This window comes from Strix uralensis, chromosome 6 (genome assembly GCF_047716275.1).
Source record: "Strix uralensis isolate ZFMK-TIS-50842 chromosome 6, bStrUra1, whole genome shotgun sequence".
In the NCBI taxonomy this organism is placed as follows: domain Eukaryota; kingdom Metazoa; phylum Chordata; class Aves; order Strigiformes; family Strigidae; genus Strix; species Strix uralensis.
In genome coordinates, this window is record NC_133977.1 from 4,129,099 (window position 1) to 4,143,834 (window position 14,736).

Consider the following 14,736-nt stretch of genomic DNA (forward strand, 5'->3'; position numbering starts at 1 on the left):
GTGTCCTGAGAAGGAGTGGGAAATGGGCCTCTCTGAGGTGAGAGGGGAGTGTGTATGCGTCCCAGTTGCTATTTGTGATCTGGGGACATGCCAGAGAGCTGCTGATCTATGCTGGTGACAGAGTGGCTAGATTATCTGGGGTTTTAACCTACTTTAGAGAGAAAGGTTTAAAAAATCCTCAGGCCAGCTGAGTCTCAGTCGCGCATCCCCCAAGAAGTCAGGGGAACTGCTTGGTCTGCAAAATGGTGGAGAGTTTGGCCTAATATCTTCATTTCTGGTTTTTAAAGGAGCTTTCTGAGGGAGAATTAGGTGCTTTTAAAGAGAAATAGTTACCTGCTCCAACAGCAGGACCTGCCAGATTAGATCAAAATGTCTCTTATTTTTTCTCTTTATTACTGTTTGATATGTATGTTAGCTAAAACAGGGTTTGTTCTGTCTGCCCTCCCATCTCCCTTGTTAGTTTTTCCCGCCATTTTCTCTTCAGTGCAAACATGCTACACCAGTGCACATGACTTTTAGTTTTTACATCAGTGAAGGACATTACCGTAAATATTCCATTTTATTTGTATTTGCAAAGCAAACAGGGCTTTTAAAATCCAAGAATCTCACTTGTTTATCTACCTTCTGTTCCAACTTCGTTAGGAGCAAGCTCTGTTGTGGAGCTATCATGGCTTACACCAGTTGCCTCAAGAAAATTTAACTTTGTACCTTACACCTTTGTTATGCAAGGTTTGAGAAACTCTCCTGTAGTGTTTAAATTGCCTCATATTCAGTTGCCTCAGGGCACAGAGATAATGGCTTTCTGCTGATACAAACAGCAGACATGTAAAGAACTAAAACACTAAGGAGAGTTGGGATTAAAACTGAAGATCTGGAGAGACTTGGTCAAGAAATAGCTATAAAATTCAAACCAGCCTTGACAATATTAACTGTATTAAAAACACATGGGGAAAAATCATTAACTGTCAGATAGCAATAAATACACCAGAATGTGGTGTTTGTGAATTTTGGAGGACTTATAAAAATGATTTGGCAGTATCTTTCCTCCCATAACTCAGGTCTGCATTGTTGTATCATAGGAGAAATTGCAATAAAACTACCTGTTCATTTTTCGTTTTGTTTTTCAAATGTAACCAAACAGAGAAATTCAAATTTATGTATGTAAAATGATAGCTATAGCCCACAAAGTGGTGGTATGCTTCAGTATGTGCTGCTGTTCTGTATCTTTTACGGCCAGTGTTTTCCAGAATCACAGCTGATTTATTGGGGGACATTTCAGTTTTTCATTGTCTAACTTGAGAATATGAGTATCCATAAGACAATTTTTTTTTCACGTTTGAAAAATTACACTATGAATACGTCACCAATTTGCCACTCTTCTGGCAAGTACTCAGTTTTTGGTCACTTTAACTACTGTGAATTAGCATTGTGTTTTCCACATTGTTATCCTGTGTGCTCTTTCAGTGGCACTCTGGCATGGTGCATATGTCCTTCCACAGTTCTTCATAAATCCATGTTCATTGATCCATGATTATATTTGAGCCACTGTATCAAGTTGCCCTTGAATGAGAAGGTAAAATGTTGTAATGGAAGAACTACTAGTTAATCCGTGTGGATCTGGCATCCAGACAAAAGTAGTTTGTTATGCTGTCCTTTGAACCCATTTACTCAATTCATCAGGGGCTGTGGGTTATTAAAGACAACAGGGAGATTTAGAAAGTCTATTATTCCTGGTACGACATAAGCATCTTATATTAAGTTTACTGGAGTTTCACGCACACTTCTTTTGGAAGAAATGGAATTTACATATTGCCCTCAAACAGGTTTGAGTTTCTTCCAGCTGAAGGAGAGCCCTAAACTTGAACTGTGTCGTGTGTATAGTATGGATTGGCCCAGCTGCTGAGACTTCTGCTTTTAAAAAGAAAGAAAAAGGACATTAAAACAGGTTTAAGCTTTAAAGGTGTATGCTACACAGCATGGGCCTAAAATAGCTTTAAAAGTAACTAGCAGGAATGTTTTCAATCCAGAACGAGCTTTTTTCACATCAATTTTGAACATAGCTTGCCATGTTCACACTGGGAATGTTATGATGCTAACTTTGACAATGGCTACAAACTGAAATTGCAGTTCTGGAAATAAATGGGAATTTTCCCTTAGACTAAAGCATCAGGATGTTCAGATTCTCTCAGGCTATGCAGTTTAATGCATGCTTTAGTGCATATAGGACTTGTAATAGTGGCTGCAAAAAAAGAAGTGGGCTCTCAATAAAGGCTTTAAACTACCAGCTCGTTTGATAGTGTTGGTGGTTCAGTACTATAAATTGAACGGTGAAGCCACTCAATGCACAAATCACGAACAGTCATGTTCCTTATACAGATAGGTGCAATGACCATGACACCAAGACTTCCTACAGAATTGGAGACACCTGGAGCAAGAAGGATAACCGTGGAAACTTGCTTCAGTGCATCTGTACCGGTAACGGCAGAGGTGAATGGAAGTGCGAAAGACACACATCCCTGCATACGACTAGCACTGGTAAGTGGGGCATCATAGTGTATAAGGTAGGGGAAGGGACAAGGAATGGCACATTTTGAATGGTTAGGACTTGGTGCTGAATTGTGCCATCCTAATTTAGGCATCTAGGAGTCTTGTCAGGGAAAAATTGTCAACAAAGAGGGTCAGAGTTCAGGAGATGCTCCTTGTTTGTGCATGTATAGGTAAGATTAATTTATACCCTGTTCCCGTACACAAAAGAGGCTTGCACATACTGATGTGATTGCCTGCACAATCACAGTGCAGTAAATCACATCTGGGGCCGGGCATCCACAGGAACTATCTACTAGCTTTGTCTTGGAAGCATGGCACTTCAAGTTAATATTTGAACTTTATGTATTTGCCTCAGGGTAACTTCGTTGAAACGTCCTTAATTTAAACTCCACTGAAACCATCTGGTTTCTTTGACAAGATAAATACACCTACTAATGGTTGAGCTTCAAAAAAACAGAAATGTCAAGGAATGTACACAATGCTATTTAGTACATGTACGTTAGTTTGTAATTTTGCTGTGAAATATTACCTAGTTTAGAGGTAGCATATATTTTTTGCCCAAGGTTTGTTAAAGTCTTCAGCTTCTAAATTATTTTTTGCTGTTTTCAGGATCTAGGTTTCCTTCTGGTGAATGCAGTGTAAAACTTCTCTGTTTTCCTGCAGCAACTACACTAAATTTTTCTTGGTAAATGACCTTTAACTGTTCGGTATCAGCAGGTTAACTTCAAACTTTCCAAAGGTCTAAACTTCAAAATGCACAAAGCTCCAAGGGTGCCAGTATTTTGTTTCCATTATTGTTTCCCCTATTTCAGCAGAGCTGAATTTGTGGAGATTCCTGTGGGAATCGTTAGCAAAAATTTCCATGATGTGGACAACAAACCTCTCTGTCTCTCAGTATTATTCCAAATGATAAATGGACCAAAACCTTTGATTCAGAGTTTTAAAATTCCAGAGTAAATGACTGCATTTGTGTTATATTTTTCTTTTTCAATGACAAATTCAAAATGAATTCTTTTTGCCTTACCTCCCTACTTCCTTGGTAACTTTTTATTGTCCTCTCACTGATCTTGATTTTCTAGATTTCCTTCAACTAAAAAATTTTTTTTCAGAAAAACCTGTTTCTAAACAATTCTGGTGAAAAGCAGTTGACACTCTTAATCCTTTCTAAAGCCACTCTCTAATGGTAGAAACCAGAGGCTATTGTTAGCAGAAGTCAGAGTTGTTCTTTTAATTTTGAAGTTTTCTAGGTGGAATAATTAAAATGTGTCTAGGGAAGCTGAGAGATGTGCCTTCAACCTGATGCAGTGCCTAAGGTTCTATTATGTCAGCATTTCATTGAAGCATTCTGTTCTTTAGCTTTGCATGTCACGTCTCACTTCTCTCCCGTATTCTGCTGCAGGTTCTGGCTCTCCTAGTTTCACAAACGTACAGACTGCGTTGTACCAGCCCCAGCCTCAACAGCCCCAGCCTCAGCCGTATGGCCAGTGCATCACTGATAACGGAGTGGTGTACTCTGTGGGTATGCAGTGGCTCAAGACACAGGGCAGCCAGCAAATGCTTTGTACCTGCCTGGGCAACGGAGTCAGCTGCCAGGAAATAGGTATGAGCTTGTGTTTAGTGCCTGTTCGGCCCAGTGAGATCTTTGGGATTGCTCTGCGGTTTAATTTCAAAGTAGAATCCTTTTGTGTGTGTATCAGAAATGTCTTCTGAAGAAGACATACTGAAAGAAGGTGAAAGGGGTGAAGATGTAGTTCTTTTGGTTATTTGAAGCCTGGTTCTGTAGGGCAGAAGCATTTCCCAGTGAGTTATATATAACCTGCTGAGGGAAAACAGAGCCCTTGGGGAGCAGCATTAATAACTTTATTCAAATCGAGCCGCAATAATATATGTTTGGAAAAGAATGTAAAAAGAATGACGCAGCTGTGGAGCTAAGTTGTCTGTTGGTGTCTGTTGGCCCAGGTCCATGGCAGTCAGTGTGGGTTTGCAACAGCCAGTGACTTGGCCCAGAGGGGCTATTGCTGTTTTAGAGCCCTAAGATTTGGAGATTGCTTTAAGCCACAGTCTAATGCTGTGGTTTGCTTGTTTTAAAGCTGTGACACAAACATATGGTGGCAATTCTGATGGAGAAGCCTGTGTTCTGCCTTTCACCTACGATGGGAGGACTTTCTATTCCTGCACCACTGAAGGCCGCACAGATGGGCACCTCTGGTGCAGCACCACTTCCAACTTTGAGCAAGACAGGAGATACTCCTTCTGTACTGAGCAGAATGGTAAGTTCTTCTCAGAGGATCTTCACATGCACGTGACCCTCATGCACAGATGGAGGAAGGAGCAGAGAACACAGGGACAAACTGCCTGAACAATTCTGGTAGTCTGACGGGACTCTAGCTGTTCCTCAGCAGCAAGGCAGTCCTGTGAATGGAGGGCTGCTCGGTGTCAGGACATATTTGTCCCCTTGGCATCTTTGGAGGGTGCTCAGGATGATACAGGTGTAGCCTGTGAGTCCTGTTCTCTCTCCTCAGAGCTGACCTTAGAACGGAAGTACCTTGTCAGAATAGAGCTTTGGCCCAAAGGATACGTAGACTTTGCCTTTGTTTGGCTGAATTGCTAGAGCAATGCCCATATTAGGCAGTGAAGAGCAGGATATCCATGGAGTACAGCTTGTGCAGTCCTCTGTCACTCCCTGCGTCCTGACTATCTAGCCAGGTCGCCATATATAGCAGTAATTTTAATGTGATTTGTGATCACTGATCAAGAGTTGGTGCATGACTAATGCAGCAGCATTCTCCCTGTCTGTGGATGGTCGGTGATCCCTTCACAACACAGATCTACCTGCGTGGTTGCACTTCCTGGAAAGCCCATCAGACATTCGTGGAACAGTATCCAGGCAGGTTCTCTGGGATCTGACCTTGGAGAGAATTTTTCACGTTCCCACATGAAAATGCTGCTTCTTACTCTGCAGAGATTTTTTTTCTACTTCAGTTGTTTTTTCTGATGTCAAGCCTGTCTCTGCAGCACATACAGTCTTTCTTTAAAAAAAAAAAAACCCCCAACAAAAAACCACAAACAAAAACCAACCCAAACCAAAAAAAAACCCCGCTGTCCCCATCCACACACATTCTTGTTTTAGTGAGACTTGTAATATACTGTGGAAAATGAGACCTATTAATATAGAAAAACTTCAGCAACTGCCTCCTTGTTCTCCACTATTTGTAAAGCAGAGTTACTCAAGAGGTGAGTAGTTCAGGTAGATTACAGCCCTCTTTCCACGCTGCTTGCAAAACACAAAGCTTCCAACCTGCAGAGAGGTTTTGACTTGTCCTGTTGTACATAACTGACTTGTAACCCTTTCCTGAGGGCTAAGGCTTTACTTTAAGCCAAAGGGCACAATTGGGTAATAGCCTCCGTGAGATAATACAGGTATGCTGAGAGTTTATTTGATTCCCTGGGCTTTGGCACAAAGGGTCTGCAAAGCTACTTCCCAAACACAGTTTGGTTTTCCCTGTTCCCCAGGAAATCCCATGGCTGGCTCCACAACTCCCTCCACAGCAATATTTGAACTGAATTGACCTTGTGCAAGGCTTATGTTTCCAGATATGAATTAATTAAAGCCAAGAAAAGGGGCCCATGGATAATATACAGGGTACACGTGGGAAAAAATTGTGCTAGTGGTTTGTTTTCCAAGCTCTTTCATGCATACTAAGGGAGAGTGCAGGCTTCATTTGCATCTGTTTTCTTTTCACTTTTGTACAGTTTTGGTCCAGACACGTGGTGGCAATTCCAACGGTGCTCTGTGCCACTTCCCCTTCCTGTACAACAACCGCAACTACACTGATTGTACTTCTGAGGGACGGAGAGACAACATGAAGTGGTGTGGAACCACTGAGAACTATGACGCTGACCAGAAATTTGGTTTCTGCCCTATGGCTGGTAAGGCTGAGAACCATAAAGGGATTATGGAATTACCTGTAAGTGGTTCTTTGAGCTGGAAAGTAAAGAACTGTCTGTCGTTGGTCAGTTATTGATGACTTTCAGTGAGCTGCATCCCAGCCCCAAACCCTTTAAGGCATTTCTGAAGTTTTGTTTTGTCCTTTTTTCCCCCTATTGATCACCTCTAGCAGAGAGAAGGCAATCTTCATTTCTTCTTTGCTACAAGCCAGTGGTAGGCACGGATCTACACCAGTTTGCACCAGCTGAGAAGCATTAGAGAGCATTGGACTGTAGTGCTTTGTAGCAAGTGAAGTTTTTATCTTGCTTCTATGAAGCTGCTTATCGCTTCCTCTTTCCTGATCTGTGGTTAGGAATAAGTCTGTACTTGTAATATCCGTGTGTTACCCTGAAAATGGCAGTAATGTCAAAATCATGGGCCATTCTTACAATCCATGCCCATCTTCGTGATGTCAGGAAGGGGACATGTGGGAGGGAATGTGACTACTAATTCTTAAATGAAGGGCCTTTGGTAACTAATGGCAATGCAGCATCTGAGTTCTTAAACAGCTTGTGGAACAGGCGGGTCTTCAAATGGCTGTATATAAAAGCACGTATGTAACAGGAACTGATTCTTTCACACAGCACCCTTTGGACATTGTACAGAAGCTATTTCTAGTAGCTTTCAAATGAAAATTAAAATGAACGAGCCCCTACAAGGGCTCTATGCTTAGAGAATGCCATCACCCAGCAAAAATGCTGTTTGAAATTGAGTGGGTCCCTACTTGTTAAGATGCAGAAACCACTACAGAGTTGGAAATGGCATTGCAAATGCTCTAAGCCCTCAAGATCTTGTTATTTCTAGGCACATAAAGAATCCTCTTGCTTTCTTCTCAACCAGCCCATGAAGAAATCTGCACAACCAACGATGGGGTCATGTACCGTGTTGGGGACCAGTGGGATAAACAACACGACATGGGCCATATGATGAGATGTACTTGTGTAGGAAACGGCCGCGGAGAATGGACTTGCGTTGCATATTCCCAGCTCAGAGGTACTGATTTTTCATGTTGATGTCACCACTTCAGTCTAAGTGTTTGAGAAATTGGTTTTCTTTCCCGTCACTGTGAGTTTGAGACCAGACTCAAGAACTGTGTATTACTGAGCTTTTCTTTGGAGTAGAAAGGCAATCAGAGGAGCTATGTGAAGTTCCTGTCTTGTTTACGTGCAGCAAAAGTACTGTTTCAGCCTTTGCAGTCTAGCAAGCAGAGACAAATCTTGGTTATCTTGATCAGTAGGTATCCCTACCTCCTTTTGTCTACGTTTAGGAATCAGCACCACTGTGACTTTACAGAGGGCTCAGCAGAGGCACCTCCCCCTCTCAAGAACAGCCAAAACCCCAGACTAGTTGAAGTTTGAATGCAGAGCTGTCCTGTTTTATTGTTCTGCAATGAAATTTTCAATTCCTCTGTGCTGGATTAGCCCTTTGCTGGCTAATCTATATGAAAAGTTGGCAGGGCAGCACTGAGATTACTCGTTATTTACTTATTTATATGAGTGGTCCAAGTGGAGAAGTGCTTAAGCAATACCAAAAAAAGAAGACTTAAAAGCACAGACATTTGATCATCCTACAGCTAGCTCACAGCATTGGCTTCATGTCTGGAAAAGGCAGGGGGGTTGCTGTCAAGCAGCCAAGAAAGGACTCTTAACACCACTGCTGAAATGGGATATAATTTATAGGGAAAGGCTCACTCAAGGGCTTTGGGAAGGGTTTTTTTTTTTAAATGTATTTCCTTCAGAACAGTGAGAAATGCCCTGCTAAAAGTTCTGGTCTGTGAAACTCCCTTTTTCCACATACACAGCTAGTTCTCTGCAGTTTCATTCTGGACTTAAAGTGGTCTTTCTTGATGGAGAGGGGGTAGAGATACTTTGCTTTTTCAAAAGGCAAAGGTTATCTAAGTAGAGCTGTTTAAACATAGCAGCCAGAGAAGGTCCTTGGTGCCCGTGGGAGGGCCTGAGCACTGCCTGGTTTATCCTGACGCCATGCCCATGGTGTGGGAAAGTATGATGGGGAATGAAAGCCTGGAATTAACTGAGTCACTTCCCCAAGGACAGATGATCTATGCTTGACTCCGGAACTGAACTTGGGTCTCTTGGGTCCCAGTTAACAAAACAATATGCTTCTGGGGTAGTTTGTGTGTGTGTTTTGTCTTTCTGCTCTGTGCTGTCACTAGAGTGGCGATAGGAATTCTGGGCCACATCAGATTGACACATCGCCATTGAGCCTAATAGACTGACACCATTGTGTTTGAGCATGGGATTGGGATCTGGTTACTGTCTTTTGAGGGAATAGTAGATTAGTAGGCACCAGTAGCGTCTTGGATGTGTAATAAGACCTGCTTCTGTCTTCAGATTACTACGAAGTGTAGCAGAGATACTGAGCAGAATAACATCATGAGGATGTTTGTACCCCTTTGTGGTATCTTTATGAATTTGGAGTAGCCCTTTTCTCCTTGTGTAGTTCTAATGATTTCAGACAGTACTCACTGAGGTATTTCAGTCTAGACCCTCCTCACAGGAGGTAGTGAGAGACTTAGTGTGCTGTTTTAGATTTTCTTTCACATGTGGAATCTGTCAAAAGGAGCAACCAGCCAGTTCTGTAGTTGGAGTAACGTATAGACCTTTGGACTGCATCCTACAGACCTCTGTTCTGCAAGTGGTGCTTATTTGCACACTGCTGATTAATGATCTTGGGAGCAGTGGGGTGTATGCAGCACTAATCTGTGATGATCACAGATATCAGGAGGGCTCCCTTTTGCTTGAATGGAGCTTGTCACGGTCAGTCTCTATAAGCTGACCGAGAGGAGGGAATGATGTGCGAAGCAGAAGGATTTTGTCTTAATGCTTAGAGCTGTTGCTGACAAACTCTCTGCTCTTTCTCAGACCAGTGCATCGTGGACGGTATCACCTATGATGTGAACCAGACCTTCCACAAGCGTCACGATGAGGGGCACATGCTGAACTGCACGTGCTTTGGCCAGGGCCGGGGGAGATGGAAATGCGATCCTGTTGGTAAGTCACCAGCTGTTCCCGCTTGCCAAATGCACTCCGGGGCTGTGTAGAAACTGGTTGTGGTATGGTGTAACTGGTGCGTGAAATTGAGCCCAGTCTTTGCCCACTTTCTGCCCTGAATTGCACAACTGCAAAAGTAGAAGTAAAACTGGATTTGCTGGAGGGTAAGTGAAAGGGCATTCTTAGTTTTAAGGAGATAAGCTTAGTTTATGTGCCACAGGAGTAGTAAATGATGATGCAGTAGTAGTGGATTGTGGCAACATACCTCTTAAAATGTAGCAGGTTGTAGTAACAGGGAATGTTAGTCCTAGGCTGGGGCGATTTGACTGAATTCTGGTACCTGAGCTGTCAGCCTAACAGGCAGGGCTCTCAGAGTGAACGCTGAGAAAACAATATGCAGCTAGGCACTGATGCTAGGATCAGTTTTCTTTCCTTTCTCTATCCTAAAATCTTTAGGTCCCCTCTTGAACTGAGAAAGGAGCACCAGCATATATTAACTTACCTTGGACTAAACTGATATTTTTGGCTGCCCTTTGTTCTGGCAAAGAGAGAAAGCTCAGGATGAGAACACGTGTTAATAGCACTCCGGAGGTTAGCTAAAACCATCATGGTTCTCTGCAGGAATGAGGAGATTTCATCTCTCCTGCCTCCCCCCGCTTCCCTAGTGAACCTAGATTGGAAGATAAGTCCTGACTGTTTGGTTTGCAATTACTAAATCCAAGAGAACTTCGAACTATTGCCAAGAAAATTTATTAGAAAGTGCTAGTGGTTGAGTTCTGCTTTATTTATAATAATATCTGTACAAGTTTACTGGAGGAACTTGTATTATAAAGCTCCTGAAAATTACTACTTTGAAAGAAGAGGAGGGGGGTTGATTTCAGCTATCTGTAATGGTGCAATTGGTTTAACTTTGTTGGCGCTCTCTAAACAAGGCTCCTGTTTATCTAAGCAAGCATAATGCAAGTTCTCACTGAAAATTTCCATTGAGCCAGAAACACAGGTAGAGGTCAGACTTGACACTGTACTGAAGCCCTGGTACTGTGTTGTATTTACACTAGCTAAGCTGATTTCAGGATTTGATCTGTCCTTTGGTTTATACAATGATAAATCTGGAAAGACTCTGCTGAAAATTAATGGGTCACTTCGGACTTATAAAGTATAACTGAATTCTGCTGAAGCCAATAGGACTTTTGCCATTGATTTCCTTGAGAGCAGCATGGTTTAGCTTTGGATGAGGGATGAACTTAGTTGACTGAAGTGGAATTGGGCTCCACAATAGATAGTTCAAAATAAATCCTTTCTTGAAGGAACACCCCATTGACTTCCCTGGGAAGTTTGCCAGGTGGACGGACTGTATTTAACAGTATCTTAAGAAATGCATCACAGCTGAATTAGCCCCCTAGTATCTTAACACGTGCAGTGATATATCAAAAACCTTGAGCTGAGATTCAGTTTCTGTTACCACTTTCTCTTTATGTACCTACATTTGCAAATAAACATTGGTGTTACATTTCTTTGTGTAAAAGTCTCTTGTGACTTACTCTTATGTGTACGGCATAGATTTTTCACTATCGTTTCAGTAACACACAGTGGTTAACTGTCTCTTTTGTGCCTTTAGATCAGTGCCAGGATTCAGAAACTCGTACCTTTTACCAAATTGGAGATTCGTGGGAGAAGTACGTCCACGGTGTCAGATACCAGTGCTATTGCTATGGTCGTGGTATTGGAGAATGGCATTGCCAGCCTCTGCAGACCTATCCTGGTAAGAAACCCGACAGATAACTGACTCATCTGCTGAGCAATGAGGAAAGCAATCTTTCCACCCCTCACCTGTTCAGGTTTCTGTGCATTATTCCTTTTGGTTTCTTTTTTAAACAGAACCATTTCCCCCTTCCCCTGGCAGACACGAACAGATGTCATGATTATAGAGAGGGGGCCAGGCTGTTAACAGCTATGCCTGAGGCCAGGGCTAGTTTAGGGAATGACTATCAGTTCACACAACAACTTAGGTTTACATTGCCTCTTGGTATGTAGTGATAATCACACCTGCAACCTTCTGTTTCTATTGCTTAAAACTTCTACATGTGTAATCTTCCCTTTTGCGCCCACTACTTTTGTTTGCCCCGTCAGTTCCAGGAAATCTTTATAGGGACAGGCAATGCCTGTTTGTTGGCTTATTCTCTTTCAGTTCCCCGAACAGAACATGATAAGGGGAACCTCTCTACTTTCCTGTTTATGGTTGCAACTACCACTGTCTTAATCTGAACAGGATAAAATATTAAGGCTGTGTTTTGACTTCCCTGTTGGGAGGAGAAGGCTATGCTCATGTCATGGGTCCCCCAAACCACCTCTGAGCATAAATGTGGAGGAACTGCATAAGGATTGGGTGTAACAGTTTTAATGCTGAGGTGATTCTCTGCTTTTATATCAAGATAGGTTAAGAAGAGTCTGTTCACTCACTAGCTGCAATGTATTTATAGCCTAACTGCCCTGCAAGGTAAGAAGGGGAATGTGAGGCTCATAGAAAGAGGGTTTTAATAGAGGTGCCCCTGCTGTAGAAGGGGACTAGCCCCTTAGCAGTCTGTTGCAACTACATGCTTCATGTAAATAAGGTGAGTACCTCTTCTCTGTGACTTGCTTCATGCACATCATATAAAAGGTCTTTGTGACAGCGCCCTATTGAACCCGATGTATACCCAGCAGTGTTGTCAGTGAACTGGCTGCATTTCCATCCATGGCCATACAGCTGGTGAGCCAGAGACACGGCAAGAAGACACTTGGCAGACAGAACTATGGACTTGCCTTTCTTTGGGGCAGCAGACTAAGGAGGGCAAGAATAGGAAGCAGGCCTTCTTTGGACTTTTTTTGCTTGAGTTTCTTACTGGGGCTTGCTGAGCTTCATTGACTCTTGTCAGATTGCTTAAACAAACATCTCCCTGAGCTATGTGAAATATGCACGCCTCCAGACTGGAGACCAGGGTTTTGGGCTTCTTCAGACACAGGAGTGACTGAAAATGTGTAAATAAACCAAATCTAATGTTTCTGAATGTAGGTTTGGGGTTTAGGTGAGCTTTGAAATTTTCTGCCTGTGGGCGCAGGTTTGTTTGCCTGTAAGTCCCATTAAATATGGAGCAGGTATATATGTTACACGGTTGTCCAAATAAATTATAATCAGAAATGTGAGGGGAGGGTGAAGGTATTTAATGGTTAAAACAAGACACTTGCCCGCAGATTCCAGGGTGCTCTTTGCTGGGATTTTCCAAGAACTAGCATGAGGACAGTGCTGCTGAGTGTTCAATGAAACCTCCCCAGCAGGGCTGGGAGGGAATGAAAAGAGAACCATGGGATCATAAAACCTTTCCTTCTCTATTGGAGAGCTTTGTGGAGAAAATATGCCTGAGTCTGATCTAGCTAATTGCAATCAGTAGTTTTAAGCGTTAGAGCACTGCTGAACTTGTATTTTCATGAGTTTATGGGCCTGATTTGTTTCAGGACTTCCACCAAACCTTCTGGTGCAGTTTGTGTGCAGAAGACATGCCTCACTACCTGTGGAGTGCTCCACAGTGTCATGAAAATTCAGTGTTTTCAACCAACTGCTTAAGAATTTAGTAAAATAGGAAAAGACTGGTGTGTCTTTGCAGGGTGTATTCAATGTCAGATCAGGAATTTGCCTTCACCATGCCACAAGATTAGACCTGGATTTGGCAGACATTTCTCATCTGTTTCCTGGCTCCCATTGCAGAAGATATTAATTGATGAAAGTAGTTAGCTGCTGAGAAAAGCTCCCTCTCTGAACAATACGAGTTTGCAGATTTTTTTCTATACTAGACAGCTTTGGTTTTCTATTTCATTGGTAACTCACAGGAAATTAACCCAAACAGTGCATGTTAACTCCCCCACAGAATATATTCTAATTCACCAGTTTTCTAAGTAGCAATGAAACATTAAGGATAAAAAGACAATATAACTTATTTCCCACGTATAGAAATAGTATGTGAGCCATGCAACTTTCTTGCTTTTTGATGACTCCACAACTAAAGCAGAAGAAAAGCATCCCCAGTATGTTGAAAATGGCAATTCTTTTTTTCAGGGTCAGCTGGGCCTGTTCAGGTGATCATCACAGAGAGTACAAATCAGCCAAACTCCCACCCCATCCAGTGGAATGCTCCTGAACGGTCTCACATCACCAAGTACATCTTGCGCTGGAGACCGGTGAGTGCTGTATTCATCATCATTTATTTATCAAAAATACTTTATTTGACTACTTCTGGTGTCTGAAGGAAGTGGCTGACACAATTTCAGAAAACTTTATTTGCTGATTCAGTGTCATTGTCCTGTCGAGGTCAACAGTTACTCTGAGGATCAAAGACAACCAGTGCTGTATAAACACTTGATGTTTTCCTGCCCAAACTTTACTGGTCACTGTGTTCATGAAGTATCTTACTAACCAAAGCACTAGCACAGTAAGCAGACGCGTTTATATCCTTCCTCACTTTATGTAAATCCTCGTGGAAGCTTCTTCATCCTAAGAAACGTTGTTTTAGTACCATGTGCATATCCAGAGACAACTGGGATAGATTTTATCCCATTAATGAGGAGGTAAAGATGAGTAGGATATGAAGATATAAACACCTAGCATAGGATTAAATAAACAGTCATCTCCCATCTTCTCTAAAGTCTAACCCAAAGCTGGTTAACCACTGCTTGTTGGCTCAGTCATATTTGAGGAATGATTCAGTTTAAGCAATGTAGATGAGTTGTGTTACAGTTCCCCTGAGTACAGCTTCACAAAAGACCACTTAATGATTAAGAACATTAGTACCTCGATGCTGCCTGTTATTAAGAGAACAATAAAGGCCCTGATCCAAAGCCATTAAAGGCACTCAAGTCTTTTTACTGACTTCAGTGTATCTTGGATCAAGGCCTGAATGCAATGGACTTTAAAGCACTGTAGTACAAACCTCAGAGGATGGAGCATTATTTCAGAGCTTCCCATAGAGTTCAAACACAGGGTAGAAGGGAAGAACTTTTCTGTATATTGTTTTCAGATGATAGCTTAGCATGTTATTGTGAACAGCCTTCAAATATGCATTTTCCACCCTTTCCTTCACGCCTTACTGTGTTTTTGATAAAGGAATTAGTTTAGTTTATATATTACAAATAATGCTCCTTTTAAAGGAAAAATTTCAA

At 42.1% G+C, this 14,736-nt stretch overlaps 1 protein-coding gene across 4 annotated transcripts in view; it reads left to right on the forward strand.

Moving 5' to 3' along the window:
- The window catches only part of FN1 (fibronectin 1), a 54,985-nt gene that overhangs the window by 4,616 nt on the left and 35,633 nt on the right, over positions 1-14,736 (forward strand). For all 4 annotated transcript variants that reach the window (XM_074872570.1, XM_074872568.1, XM_074872567.1 and 1 more), the window contains exons 6-13: positions 2,377-2,535; positions 3,947-4,147; positions 4,638-4,817; positions 6,301-6,477; positions 7,376-7,528; positions 9,418-9,546; positions 11,165-11,308; positions 13,637-13,758. In XM_074872570.1, the coding sequence (XP_074728671.1) occupies positions 2,377-2,535; positions 3,947-4,147; positions 4,638-4,817; positions 6,301-6,477; positions 7,376-7,528; positions 9,418-9,546; positions 11,165-11,308; positions 13,637-13,758 (1,265 nt within the window). The remainder of the gene's footprint in view (positions 1-2,376; positions 2,536-3,946; positions 4,148-4,637; positions 4,818-6,300; positions 6,478-7,375; positions 7,529-9,417; positions 9,547-11,164; positions 11,309-13,636; positions 13,759-14,736) is intronic.